The sequence below is a fragment of the Panthera tigris genome, chromosome A2 (assembly GCF_018350195.1).
Source record: "Panthera tigris isolate Pti1 chromosome A2, P.tigris_Pti1_mat1.1, whole genome shotgun sequence".
NCBI classification, from domain to species: Eukaryota; Metazoa; Chordata; class Mammalia; order Carnivora; family Felidae; genus Panthera; species Panthera tigris.
The window spans coordinates 37,236,180-37,250,991 of NC_056661.1; the positions used below are offsets into that span (position 1 = coordinate 37,236,180).

The 14,812-nt window shown below is 40.0% G+C and overlaps 1 protein-coding gene across 6 annotated transcripts in view; it reads left to right on the forward strand.

Moving 5' to 3' along the window:
* MITF (melanocyte inducing transcription factor) overlaps nt 1-9,907 on the forward strand; it is a 220,762-nt gene extending 210,855 nt beyond the window's left edge. For all 6 annotated transcript variants that reach the window (XM_007076633.2, XM_007076634.2, XM_015535069.2 and 3 more), the window contains 2 exons: nt 3,012-3,159; nt 8,874-9,907. In XM_007076633.2, coding sequence (XP_007076695.2) covers nt 3,012-3,159; nt 8,874-9,275 — 550 coding nt within the window. In that variant the 3' untranslated portion in view covers nt 9,276-9,907. The remainder of the gene's footprint in view (nt 1-3,011; nt 3,160-8,873) is intronic.
* The last annotated feature ends 4,905 nt before the right edge of the window (nt 9,908-14,812 follow it).

Consider the following 14,812-nt stretch of genomic DNA (forward strand, 5'->3'; position numbering starts at 1 on the left):
GAGATTTCAGTAGCTGTTCAAGCAAGAGCTGTTGACCATTTGCTGGAGAGCTCAACAGTATCTGTGGGCTGGTATGCGAGACTCCACGTCTAACACTCAACAGCCATAAGGTCAAAAGAAATTTTTTTTTTTAACTTGCATGCCCTTTATATGCTTTACCGATCTAGAAAAAAAAATAATTTTTTAAAATTCTTTCAAGTACTGGTCAGCAGATTTGGATTTCAGCTTCCAGTCTCTGCCCACCTTCCCACCCACACCACCCCCCTCCCCGTTTCAGATGGAGAACAGTTGTAAAGATAATTTTCCTACTGTGTCAGCAAGTAGGACAACAAGTACACAATTTTTATCTACCAGAAAGTGACCCGTTTGATGTAAGAGGCAGGAGGATGTATACGTTTTAATGACCCCCAGTGGCATTGTCTGAAATTAGCCTTTGAATAGAACCTTTTAGCTACCTAATAAAATGTAAAGATGAAATCAAGCATTATTCATGCAAGCCTTATTAAATTTGCTATTCACGTTATTGTCAGGGAATTTGTGACAAAATAAAATAAAATCATGGCCCATTGTAAGGTGGCTTTGATGAATGTTCAAGCACAATTTCCATCATCCACATTTTGCTTTGCCAGGTTTCAAGGAAAAGCCATTTTGAAACTCACAACATTCAAATTCTCAGTTCTGCCGCACAAATTTATCCTACTAAGGGGCTGCGACCTTCATTTCCTATAGTCAGTCTTGCATGATAGTTGAAATTGAATTCCCATTTTCCTGTTCTTTATCAGCTTTCACTTTTTAGCATATTCTTTTAAACTGTAGCATGTGAATCTCTTTAGCAACATTATGAAATTATGGGGCTGCAGTGAAAGCCTCTATTTGCATATCTTCTTTCTTTATTGTATTAGAATACTTACGTGTTTATAATCTGAACTGATAACAATCTTTAATTGTAGGCATTGTTTTAAGATAAATGGACTATAATCTCTAATGGGAGTTTTTCCCTACCAGGTTTCTGGAACAGGCTCTGGGGCTGCTACAGAGACACAATCTAGTGAACCAGGGTCTTAGCCCCACACGCTCTCCTCCCCTATAGCAGATCTGCTTTCGCTGATTTATATATTGGGAATCTTTATACAGTTCTGTGTCGAAAAAGGGTTGCTCTCATTACAAGAAAAAAAAAGTTTGAAAACCCTTCCTTTAAGCCTAAAAGCCTGATTCATTGGATGTCACAAGGAAGCAAAACCTGAGATAATTGGTTGAAATAGTCACTTCTTAAAAACTGAGTCGCTGCTCACGTGTTTCACCATGGGTTTTTCAACCTACTGGTCTAGTTGAGGCATCTTTCATTATGGTTACATTCCTCTCTGGCTGCTCAAGTGTTGGTTACTTTGACCTCAGCCCTGAATATTAAACAAGTCTGTGCTCCCTCTATCTTAGCACACCTCCCTGGGTAGCCATCTTTGGTGCTCAATCCCCAGGGATAAACCTCAGGGAATTCTCTAGAGGCTATAAGTCTGCCTCTCGTGGGAGAACTTCTGTTTTGTTCTTCATCTAATCCATATGAGGATCAATTACTTGGTGGCTTGTTTTAATGGCTCTCCATTCACACATCCCAGCTGATACTTCAATCTGCCTTGAGCAGCTATAGATTAGGGTAGGAGAGTTTTCATACATTAAGTCGTTTTTTTTTTTTTTCATTGTCCTCGTCATCATCATCATGAACACTGTGAAAGAGCTCTGATTAATTTAAAGTACTACAGAAATACCATTTATGTAATTATAATTTCATTCTTAATTATTTTTCTGAGAGTGCTCTAAATTTTTCAGCTCACTTTTACCTACATTTTAATGGTGTTCTTAATTTCCTTATATATGAGTGCATTACAGCTACAGTGATTAAAAACTGAAAGGCACCAAGCTCAGGCTGCCCAGGTTTGAATTCCAAAACAGTCCCTTACTGGATATGTGATCTTGGGGAAGATGCTTGAATTCTTGTACTTGATTTTCCTCGTCTGTTAAAAAAAAAAAGGCTGGGTGTTGGGGGGGGGGGGTTGGAACAGAATATTCCTACCTAGTCTGCTTGTTCTAAGACCTCAGCCACGTAAGAAGAACGATATTGTGGTTTAGTACATGGAAGTCTGGAGCCAGATTCTTCTACTGTGTGACCCAGCTGTGTGGCCTTGGGCCCTTTACCTCTCTGTGCCTTTTTTTACCCAATCCATAAAATGGGGATAATATCAGTGCCTAGCCATTGAGGTAGTTACGATTAAATGAGCTGTAAAACACCTTAAAATGTACCCCCATAGTAAAAGGTATTTAAAGGTAGCCATGTTAATTCTCATGTTGAGCCCTTACCACAATGCCTGCTCCATCATTTGAATTGCATTCTAAACTTTTCATAGCACCTTCAGGTAACAAGCTTCCTTATATTCTCTAGTAACATACCTGTGAGGCTGCTCATACATGTGTAGTATCACCATTTTATAGATGAAGAAACTGGGACACAGAGAGAGGTTAGATAACTTGTCATGAATATTCATGAGAAAATCCAAGGATACATCTTTTATGCTTCACACAGTCAAGTAGTAGGATCTCATGGAATTTTTTTTTTTTAACTGTAGCTTATTCTGTCTGTCTGAATGAGTCAACATTGGTAGTCCTAGAAACCTTTAACTATTTAATATAGTTTTTAAGAGTACTGATTATTGTAATCAACAGACCTAAATCTAAGTCCTGGCTATACCCTATAGTAATTCTGTGACCAAGGGCAAGGTGAAGAGTGTCTTGTTTCAACACGTGCACAACGTCCCTCCCATTCAAGGCACTTGTTTGGGTTAAGATCATGTATAAGAAGTGGGTGGACAGCATCTGGCACATGGCAAGCACTTGATGAATGACAGCTGTCATCAGCTTGCCGTTGTTACCATGCCTGTAGAAATGGAGTGCACTGCATCATGGATCCTCAGTGTGCCTCCAGTCCTGAGAAAGGCTGCTCTCTTCTGTCTTGGTTACAGAGACATGCGCTGGAACAAGGGAACCATTTTGAAAGCCTCTGTGGACTATATTCGAAAGTTGCAACGAGAACAGCAACGTGCAAAGGAACTTGAAACCCGACAGAAGAAACTGGAGCATGCCAACCGGCACTTGTTGCTCAGGATACAGGTACGGGCACGTACGAAGTGTCACCGACTTGGAGGTTGGGAGGGGAGGCTGTCTAACAAGCCATGGGGGACTTGACGTACATGATCCTCGTACAGTAGGTAGTCGTTAATTCGTGGATTCCCAATTTGCGAATTTGCCTACTCGTTAAAAATTTGCTGTAACTCCAAGGTCCACGTTTGGGGTGCCTTCATGGTTATTGATGGATATGCTCAGAGGGGCAGATTTGAGTTAAGGTTGAACAAGGCATTGACCTGCTGTCTTCTTTCAGCTCACACTATAAACAAGCATCCTTTTTGTGGTCGTTAGTCCCATGCTTTTTTCACATTTTTGTGGGTTTCATGGGTGAATTTTGCTGCTTAAAACAGCCCCCAAGTGTAGTGCTGAAGTTGTCTGGTGTCCAAAGCACGAGAAGGCCATGCTGTGTCTTATGGAGATAAGTTTCCTTCATATGTGACTTGCAGTGCTGTTGGCTGTGCGTTTGATGTTAATGCATCAATGTTATATATTAAATAAGGTCTCTTTAAACCTAAAATAAGGTTGCATTATGGATCAGTTGATGAAATGTTGTGGCTGGACACTCACAGAAACCTAACCCCATATTTCCTCTGGGAATAATCATTTGGTATCTACTAAATCAGGGTTCAGAGTGACTTCATAGAACATGACTGTCTTAGTCTGTTTGGGCTGCTGTAACAAAAATACTATAGACTGGGTGACTTTGACAACAAAGATTATTTCTCAAAATTCTGGAGACTCAGAGTCCAAGATCAAGGTGCAGGTAGATTCAGTGTCTGATGACAGCCTACTTTCTGTTTCATAGGCCACTGTAGTCTGTAGTCTCACTGGGTGCTAACATGGCAGTGGAGGGAGGGAACTCTCTGGTGTCTCTTTTATAAGGGCACAAATCCCATTCATGAGGATTCCACCCTCATGACCTAATCACAGTCCAAAGCCCTACCTCCAGACATATCACATTAGGGATTAGATTTCAACAAATGAGTTTTTGGGAGGGGAGGGATGCATTCAGTCTATCGCAATAATTACCTCAAATAATGAGAACTGAGTATAGTTGTTGAATGCCAAGATGCCTTAGGATTTGGTGGTTATGCAGTCTATGGTCAAAGCCCATGTTTGTAGGGAACTTGAGGACATCCAGAAGACCTTATCCTCAAGATACAAATTTTAGAAATAGTTACAGATAGTGAAGTTATACTATATGTGTCTGTGACTTACACTATTCATTCTTAGAGGGAGAAATACTAATTTTAATGAAGAGTGGAATTCATCTGTCATTCTGTGTATTGACTGTATGTACAAGTGTGAAGTGTGAGATGGGACAGTCTTTCTGTAGTATCAGCTCTTGGTACTTCTCTTAGGCCCTTGGTCTCTCATGCTGAGTGTAAACATAGCTTCCTCTGAAACTGTCTTGAAGAAGAGAAAGAACAACGGGCTCTGCCAATGACCAAAGGAGTTTGCAGGAGTGATTCTCATTTACCTGCTGACTCTGCGTGCAGGCCACCAGTAAGAAGCAATTAACAGAACACATTCTTCTTGAGTAGATGGACCTGCCTTTTACCATTTTTTCAGGTGCCCAGTGCAACTGTTTGTGGAACACCAAAGGCACAGCCTGACCCTTCAGACAGCATTGTGTTTCAGCTGGTGGTGTTAATCCTGGACATTGAACCGCTTTAACAGAGTAATTCATTTATAGTAATAGTCTCCAATCTTTTGAATGCCCCACAGCACTGACATTTCCATGAATGTCACTTCTTTCATTTCAGCACTGGGTCGGGGTGGCAGAAGACGATTCTCCTCTAGGGGGTGCATTTTAGAATGTCCGTAGTGCAGTAGAGATTGCTTGTCATTTGAAGATACCTTTTTTTATGATCTTTTTTTTTTTGGTTTTTGTTTGCTTCATGTTCGATCTCTTCAGTTTGTAGCCATACGTCTTTTTCTCTTGAACTTAACATTCCCATTTATAAAAACAGCTCCTCCTAATGTGTTATTTCCTTCTAGAAATGTTAAAACACAGGAACTGTTTTGAAAGAGAGGCTAGGTTTTGTTTTAAGCTTCCCAACATGTCTCTTCATGTGGAATGGAATATTGTGAAATGTGTGGATTGGAAATTCCACAGTGATGATGTCTTGGGTTTCTTCCAGTGACCCTGTGAGGCAGCCTTTCGAACTTTTGCCTATCACGGAAAACGTTATTAATTAGGAAAGCACGGCCATGCAGTGAGCCTGTGGTCTCCAGATGAGATTTATCACATTATTTAGAAATCTAAGTAACGCTTTAATCAGCTGATAAACATTTTTAATTAAACAACAAAAGATCAGAGTAAGATGTTTGCCTCTTTTAATCCAGCTGTTTTTTTGTTGTTGTTGTTTTTTTTTTTTTAAAGACAATCTTCATGTGTGGGGAGCTGTTCTTATTAGCATGTTGGTGTAGATTTACAATAGTGCTTGTTTTCAGCTTGGGCCTAAGGGCTTCTTTTCATTTTTACTCTGATGCATGCAGAAATTTTCACAGAAGAAAGAGCTTGAAGCCTTCGTATCATTGGAACTGTAATTTTATTAAAGAGCCCAAGGCTTTAAAATGATGCCTGGAGAGACTTGTGTTTCTGGAGATTGTGCACAGGAACATGCACATACTTGGGTGACATCTCAGGCTCCCATCTCTTATTTGTCATGCATCCAGAGAACGATCTTGCAAATTGAATGATCTTGACTACAGACTGAACGTGACTTTTCAGGAACATGTGTTTCGAGGCTCGTGGGCAGAGATTGGATGGCCGGGCCACGTTGGAGGCTACTCTTCCCTCCTTCATGAGGCAAGGTGACTTGCTTCAGATTTATTTTCTGTCAGTATCACGTTAGGGTACACGGCAAGCTTAGAAAGGATCGCCTCGGCATGTAGAAGCAGAATGCTCATCGAGAGTCAGTTGGGTTCATCCTAAGAGGGTCCAGGGAAAATCACTAAGATTGGAAAGAGCTTGCTTGGAAGGCATTTTGAGGTAAGGAACCAGGGGAGGCGAGGCTGTGACACTTAGGAAGTGCGTCAGTCTGCTCAGGCTGCCATAACAAATACCACAGGCAGGGCGGCTTAAACACCACAAAGAAACATAGCTTCTCAGGGTTCTGGAGGGTAGAAAGCCAAGGTCAGAATGTGGGCAGAGTTGGTTTTTCTGTACTTCTCTTAGAGGCTGCCTTTTCCTTGCGTTTTCCCTGGGTATGTCTCTGTGTCTGAGTCTCTTCTTAGGAGGACATTGGTCCTTTTGGATGTTGGACTAGAACCCACCCACAGGACCTCATTTAATTTAATTACCTCTTTAAAAAAAGCATCTCCAGGGTCACCTGGGTGGCTCACTTGGTTAAGCATCCGACTTCAGGTCAGGTCATGATCTCACAGTTCATGGGTTCAAGCCCAGCATTGGGCTCTGTACTGACCGTGTGGAGCCTACTTTGGATCCTCTGTCTCCCTCTCTCTCTTCCCCTCCCCTGCTCTTCTCTCTCTCTCTCTCTCTCTCTCTCTCTCTCTCTGAAAAATAAATAAACATTAAAACAAAAACAGTATCTCCAAGTCACATTCTGAGGGGTTAGGGTTAGCACTTGAACCTATGAGTTTTTCAGTTCACCCCATAATGGGAAGGATGTGAAGAAAGTATAGAAAGAGATTATTCACCCTCCCTATAAGAACTTTCTTTTGGGATAAAAACAAACAAACAAACGAACAACAGCAAAAAAAAAACAAAAACAAAAACAAGAAACAAGCGAAAACTTCCCTTGGCCTTGGTAAGATGAATTAAGTGATGTTTCTCAAACCTAAGTTACTTGTGTAGAACTTTTGTCACTACTACCCAGACTTTATCAGCTCATGGTACCCTTAGTACCTTGGTAATTTTTTCACTGCGTCCTAGACCAAAGAAATATGGACCATTTATTTGTTAGGTCCAAACAGCTCATTGAATATTTAGGTCCTACCAACTTAGCAGCCATTGGAAATTATAAAACCTATAAACTGAAAGCAGAACACTAGCATTTTTATTTTATTTTTAAATAACCACATTACCTACTAATGGGATACATGTGTCTGTTGGCCACCACACAGCTTCTTCAGTCTTGGAATCCGATTGGACAGTGCCACCCTCATGTCTCACTCCTTGATTTTCATGCAATTCTTTTTTTATCGCAGCAACTGTCGAAGACTTGGCTTTGCAGGGATTATGATGTGATGGAAAAGAGTGTAGCGCCACCTAATGCTGAAACTGTGAACTGTCTTGAATTTGGTAGTTCTCAGAGTAGTGCACTATTTCCCTGGGTATTTAAAAAAAATGTTTTTAATGTTTATTTATTTTTGAGAGAGAGAGAGAGAGAGAGAAAGAGAGAGATAGAGAGTGAGTAAGGGAGGGACAGAGAGAGAGACACACAGAGAATCAGAAGCAGGCTTCAGGCTCTGAGCTGTCAGCACAGAGCCCGACACAGGGCTCGAACTCACAGACCACAAGATCATGTCCTTAGCCAAAGTCAGACACTTAACTGACTGAGCCACACAGGTGCCCCTCCCTGGGTATTTAAAAATGTGTCAGTGTCCTGGAAGTGTGTGCACAGTGGAGGGACCCCAGAACTATATTATTTACCAAATGTTTTCCTTTAACCTCACATTTTGAAATTTTATTTTCATGTTTATTTTTATTTTCATGTTTTTAAAAATTTATCTTCATGAATATTGATATCTCAGTCTCTCTATCATTAATAGATAATGAAATGCATATACCACCTAAAAATCATGTCCTTATATGATCAGTGGTTCCTATACTCTTAAGAAATAGTATTTATTAATTTAATGTTTTTTGACATTTATTCAGTTTTGAGAGACATAGAGTGACCGGGGGAGGGGCAGAGAGAGAGGGAGACATAGAATCCAAAGCAGGCTCCAAGCTCTGAGCTGTCAGCACAGAGCCCAACATGGGTCTCCAACCCAAGAACCATGAGATCATGACCTGAGGTGAAGTCGGATGCTTAACCGACTAAGCCACCCAGGCACCCCAGCATTTATTAATTTAAAAGAACAAAATAATTGTTTTCATAATGTATTGGGATTTTTCCCTCTAAATGTCTGATTCTTTTTTAATACTTTACTTTTTAGAGAAGTTTTGTTTATATTTTTTTAAATTTTTTTTAATGTTAATTTATTTTTGAGACAGAGAGAGACAGAGCATGAGTGGAGGAGGGTAGAAAGAGAGAGGAAGACATAGAATCCGAAGCAGGCTCCAGGCTCTGAGCTGTCAGCACAGAGCCCGACGTGGGGCTTGAACTCATGAGCTGTGCAGTCATGACCTGAGCTGAAGTCAGACACCCAACTGACTGAGCCACCCAGGTGCCCCTAGAGAAGTTTTAGGTGCACAGGAAAATTGAGAAGGCAAAGAGATTCCCCATTGTACTTCTTGCTCTCCCACATGTACAGCCTCTGGAGCTGTCACCATCCCCCGTCAGAGTGGTACATTTGCTGTCACTGATGGACCTATACTGCACAACGCTGCCCCCCAAAGTACCCCCTTACACTAACGTTCACTGTCGGTGTTGTACATCCTTTGAGTTGGAGCAAATGCAGAGTGACCTGTATGCCTCATTATAGTATCCTATACAGTGCTTTCACTGCCTAAAATCCTTTGTACTCCCCCTTTTTAAGCATCTGATTGTTTGCTTTTATTTTAGGAACTTGAAATGCAGGCTCGAGCTCACGGACTTTCGCTCATCCCATCCACGGGCCTCTGCTCTCCAGATTTGGTGAATCGGATCATCAAGCAAGAACCCGCTCTTGAGAACTGCAGCCAAGACCTCCTTCAGCACCACGCAGACCTCCCTTGTACGACGACACTCGATCTCACAGATGGCACCATCACCTTCAACAACAACCTTGGAGCCGGGACCGAAAGCAACCAGGCCTATAGCGTCCCCACGAAAATGGGATCCAAACTGGAAGACATCCTGATGGATGACACTCTTTCTCCCGTTGGCGTAACTGACCCACTCCTTTCGTCGGTGTCTCCCGGAGCCTCCAAAGCCAGCAGCCGAAGGAGCAGCATGAGCATGGAAGAAACCGAGCATGCTTGTTAGCAGGCCCTCCCTGCTCTGCGCTGTCCAAAACTGCTTCCTTTCTTGATTCGTAGGTTTCATAATTTACCTGAAGGGGTTTTCTTGATAATTTTCCTTTAATATGAAAATTTTTTTTTCATGCTTTATCAATAGCCCAGGATATATTTTATTTTTAGAATTTTGTGAAACGGACTTGTATATTCTATTTTACAACTACAAATGCCTCCAAAGTATTGTACGATAAGTGTGCAGTATCTGTGAACTGAATTCACCCCGGACTCTAGCTTTCTGAGCAAGAGGATTTTTGCATCAGAGAAATTTCTGTCCATTTTTATCCAGGGGAGACTTGGTTTGAGATTTTTATGCCTGTGACATCTTTGGAAATTAAATGTCAAGTTTAATCGAAAGAATGTAAACCAACCAAATAAAAGAAACCCAGAGAGAAAGAGATTGAGGAAAGAGAAGAAAAGAAATCCACACTAACCCTTTTTTTAATTTGTAAATGTATTGATTCATTGGTACTGCCTTAAAGATCCAGTACCGTTCTAACGCCATTTAGTCTTTCTGCTGCGAACTATTTAAGGCAATACAATATTCTGTAAAAGAAAAAAAAAAAGTGCAACCAATTTTGTGAGGATTGTCTGGTTAGAAAATGTAACTGCTCTACCATACTTAGGTGCAAGTGAAATTGAAGGGTTAGAGACCAAGGATCTGAAACATGGGGTCTCATCTTGCTGTCCTTCACTCTCTGCTCTGATTACAGTTACCCTCATCCATGAGTGTGATTCTGTTTTCCCTAACCTATATTTTATTTTGAAAAGGAAATGCATGTCCTCTCAAAGGAACATATTGAGGAGCCCTGAAAGTTGTCCTATTTGTTTCTCCCCCCCCCCCCCCCCCCCCCGCCCCTTCAATTTCACTTTTGATAAGAAAACCAAACTGGGCACATTTCTAATCAGCTTTCCTATTTTTATTTTTAAATTATGTTTTCCTGTTCATTTGATTTGTACAGATTCTTTATTATCATCGTTCTTTTCCATATGTTTGTATTAATTTGTAAGAGTATGCATCTTAAAATGGCAAGGTTTCAATATTTTTACAACTCACTCGTGGTTTTCCGCATTCTTTGTACACACGTGAAAGAAAACTTTTATGCAAGGTCTTGTGTTTCAAGAGAGCTTTGCGAATATTTTGTATATGACAGTCTCACTCAGAACTGTTTTTTCCACACATTTAAGGTGTAGTATTAATAGGTGAAAACCAGCTTTCTAGAGAGAATAAACTTGCATATTTATTTTTAGTGATATAAAAGTAGCAATATTCTTGGAGACTGATAACCATAGCGTTAATACGCCCATTGTAGTCACTTAAATTGGGGTTCATTTCAGCAAACTTGCTGAATTTTCTTGAAGGAGCGAAATACTGTGTTGGCAAATTACTGTTACTTGATAACAGTGTTTTAACAAGCAGCGACGTTGTAAGTTAGTCTCAGTGCATTATCTTGTGTAGTCCTATGCAATAATAGTATAGTGTTACATGTAATCTATCTGGCCTACGTGTTTTATACAGCTGACATACGGTGTTAAGAGCCAGGCTGTTGAATGGAATTTCTCAGTAGCAGCCTACAATTGAATAGCAAGGGGCATAAAGCATATCCATTCAGAATGAAGTGCCTTAAATATAGCAGTAGTCTTTTTTGGACTAGCACTGACTGAACTGTAATATAGGAGACAGTTTCAAGATGGTATCTATAGTCAAGAGGATCATGGAGCATGGTGCCTATGTAGACAATATAAGAGCTTCCAATTTTCCTTCAGATATTTTTAATATTAAATATATTTTAGTGACAGAGTGCCAACTTCTTTCATCAGGAAACCTTATTCAGGAGGGTTTTTTTTTTTGTTTTTTTTTTTTAAAGAAAACGAGTTTAAATATCAAATCTGAATTGGTGGATGGGTATTGGATAGTTCAAAGCGAAGGTGTGATTGTCAGGTGTTTGAATGGATGGCTTCCATGAAAATAATCGACTGCATAGTTCCCATGCACGTCGGGCAACGAGAATCCTTGGAGACATTGATGATGCTATCAGTTTTATAGCTTTATTACTTAAGGGGGTAGGGAAAATTAATTCCCATTCTTTCAGTCCCCTTAATTGTATAGCTCTTTTCCTAGAATAGTGATGCAGATTTGCATGAACAGCTAACTGTACCATAGTGTTCATTGATACAATCATAGCATTGTCTGGTTTTCTCTTCATATCTCTATGGGGGGAGGGGAGCCCGGTGAAGAAGTCAAAGATCGCGATGGTATGATGCTTCTTTTCTTTAGCTGATTTTGAGGGTTCTTAAAAAATGGTGCAAGGTTGCGTAGCCCCTGGCCCAGGGAAGGTGACCAGGGCCAAGTGACCTCATAGAAAGCTCTGTTGAGAGGAAGCATGGCATCTTGTACCACTGTCCTGACTTTCGTAACTCCTGAGCTCACTGTTGCCTGCTTCCCCATCCCCCTCTTCTTAAGAGACAATTTCTGGGATTGGCGGGTGAGTAAGCCCAGGAGAATGCTGCAGCCTCGGGGGTGGTTTTATTTCTTTCTTTTTTGCCAAATCGAGTGTGGATTTGTTGTAGGGACTAGTTAAGCCAAGAAGCGGTGGTTTGGGGTCGCCGTTTGTGACGAGAGAATGATCCACACCACTCCCCCCATCCCCGAGAGCAGACTGGTGCCTCGGGGTTGGGCCTCCATGTGGAGGGACCAAAATGCCAAACTTGCCCACCTGCCTCTGGGTAAGGCAACGGAAACACCAAACCTTTTGACTTTGCCAAAAACCCTACAACCAACCTGGTCATACATAGGACGACAAAGTTCTTTCTGGTTGTTTTTTAAATAGTAAAGCAATAAGAACAAATAAAATACATAGGAAGTTAAGAGATATAAAATAAAGCACAAAGGAATGCACTTATTAATATTTTTTAAAAATGCACTGGGGAAAAGTTGGTGTTGATAACAGTATATTAAAAAACCCTATGTCTTGAAAAAAATGACAAATGACTGTCTCTTGCGGACGCTTGGTACTGTAATGTTAATAATATAGTCACCTGCTGTTGGATGCAGCAATAATTTCTGTATGGTCCATAGCACTGTATATTATGGATCGATATTAATGTATCCAATGAAATAATTGAACTGTTGTTCTTGATAGCCTCATTAAAGCATTTGGTTTTTCACATAGTGGTGGCCAGTTTTTTTTAGTTAATTGACAATCTTGAATATTGCTTGCCTTATCAGGAATGGTAGCACACGTTTTCTTCTGATTTTACGAATAACAAATTGCATGAGAAATTTTAAAATGCCAGTAAGTACTTTTTTGGTTTTAAATGCCATTCTAAGATATTACTTTTTGGTTTTAAACATTTTTTGATTATGACTTGCACTCAGATGAACTATAATTATACAGCTTTTTTCCCCCTCTGAATTTGGGGGAGATTTTAAACTCCCAGATGCCAAGAATTCATTTTACATATAGGAGTTTTATTTAACATGTTTTAGTGAGAGGTGGCTTTACAAAAAGAGAAATTGTCGGAGAAGCCCTTGCATATTTACGAAAAAGATACTGGGTTTTTAAAATACAAATTTACAATAATGAAAGCTTAATATACCCAGGTTGCCAGCTCCTGGCTGTATTTTTTTTAAATACAGCACTTAGGAATCATTTGATAAATGTTGGATTTGACTTGGGAAGTGTCAGACAAAACATGTCTTTATTCCCCAGCTAGACCTTAAACTTCTGCCCTCTCTAAAACATTTTCTGGTTTAACCTCTGGAGAAAATGCGCAAGAAACTTCCTGTAATGCTTCTGATCTGATTGTCAGCTTTTTCTTAAATTTGATTTTTTTCCCTTAAGTTGTAATATACAATAATCAAAACCTTTCTTTTTCAGAGTTATTTGAATTATTTATATTTCCCATAGAAATGTGATGGTGTGATGCCTTAAAAACGTGTAAAAATAGGAAGATTTCCTCTCTGAACAAGAGGTTTTCCGGGCAACGCCGAAAGCAGGTAAGTTGAAGGTTGAAGCTCTGTATCTCAGGATGTCTACCGCAGAACCTTAACACTGACCTGTCATTTGCCTGTTCACATTCACTTCACAGTCTTCTTGGATCCTTCATCTGTAGCTTCCCCCTGCCGAAGGAAAAGAAAAGAATGCATACTGTGTGTTAGAGCACTGTTACCTGATCATCAGACATTTGCCTACAACCTGTATGACTTTCTTTCGTATTCACAGACTTACACATTTCTTAAATGTTTTCATTAAGCGAACCCTCGTAACAAAGAAGCGTATCTATGAAGTGACAAACCGTGGACTGTCAGCTAAATGTCCTGAATTTGACTCTTGTCTCTCTGCCCATTTCCAGCTTGTGATTTTGAGCAAGCTACTCAGCGCCTCAGTGCCTCAATTTCCTTTCTGTTCATTGGCCAATAACAATAGCTACCACGTGGGGGTCTTGTGAAGTCCATTCAAAGTAACAGAGTGGAATTTTTGCTTGGCAGCATGTAGTAAATGCTCAGTAAATGGTAACTGCTTTTATGTTGTCGTCATCACCTTCATTATTAAAATGGAACGCGTTCCCTGGACTCCCTCAGGTCAATGTAGGTATCGGCGGTGGCATGCGCTGTTTGAAAAACGCTGCACGTTGGCACAGAGCTAATATTTGTGAGAACTGGCAAGGTGACAGAAGCCACAGGGTACATTAGAGAAGAGGACCTCACTGTATCTAAGACCTTGGATTAGAATATTTTAGAGAATAATAAACCCCATTTATCACCTTTTAAAAACATCATCAACACAAATGACCTAAAATTTAATTGGTATTAAATGTGTATAATCTGCACGTGTACCTCTGCCATGAGAATAATTACACTATATTATTCCCAGAAAATGTGCTCTGCTGAAGTTGAAATGTCTATTCTATTCCCTAGAGGATTAAACTTTTTAATCCTTTATGATACACACTGATGTTATGTATCTGAAGAGCGGTGTCTTGCCTATATCCTATCTGTTCACTTTCCTATCAATATTTAAATGATTTTCAGGTTTTTATTTTCAATTATACTTACATTTGATGACTTCTTTGGAATACCATCTGAGGAGTTAATCTTCATAATCCAGCCAACATAAATGAACCTTTAGAACTACCCTGTTTTTATTTTTTGTGTATGCCAAGATTTAATGCATAGCCAAGTAGCATGAGGAAAGCTCGTTTAACAGGAGTGTTGTAAAGTTAGATTTTCATTATATTTAGAGAGAGATGGTGATGATCTCTTAATTCTTTGCTGCCACATCTGAGGCTCAATAGCAATGGCTTCGTGTCTTCACCCATACTAACATGAATCCTTAATATACATCTTGTGCAGAATATAAATGAAGAAGCTTCCATTCCATTCCCAGTTTTCCCAAGAGGCATGTACCAAAAAAAAAAAAAAAAAAGTACATTTGCCATATTAAAATTGCCAAGCCTTTGTTTATACATAAAATTTAGACAAGGCTAATCTTATTTGTGTTCAAT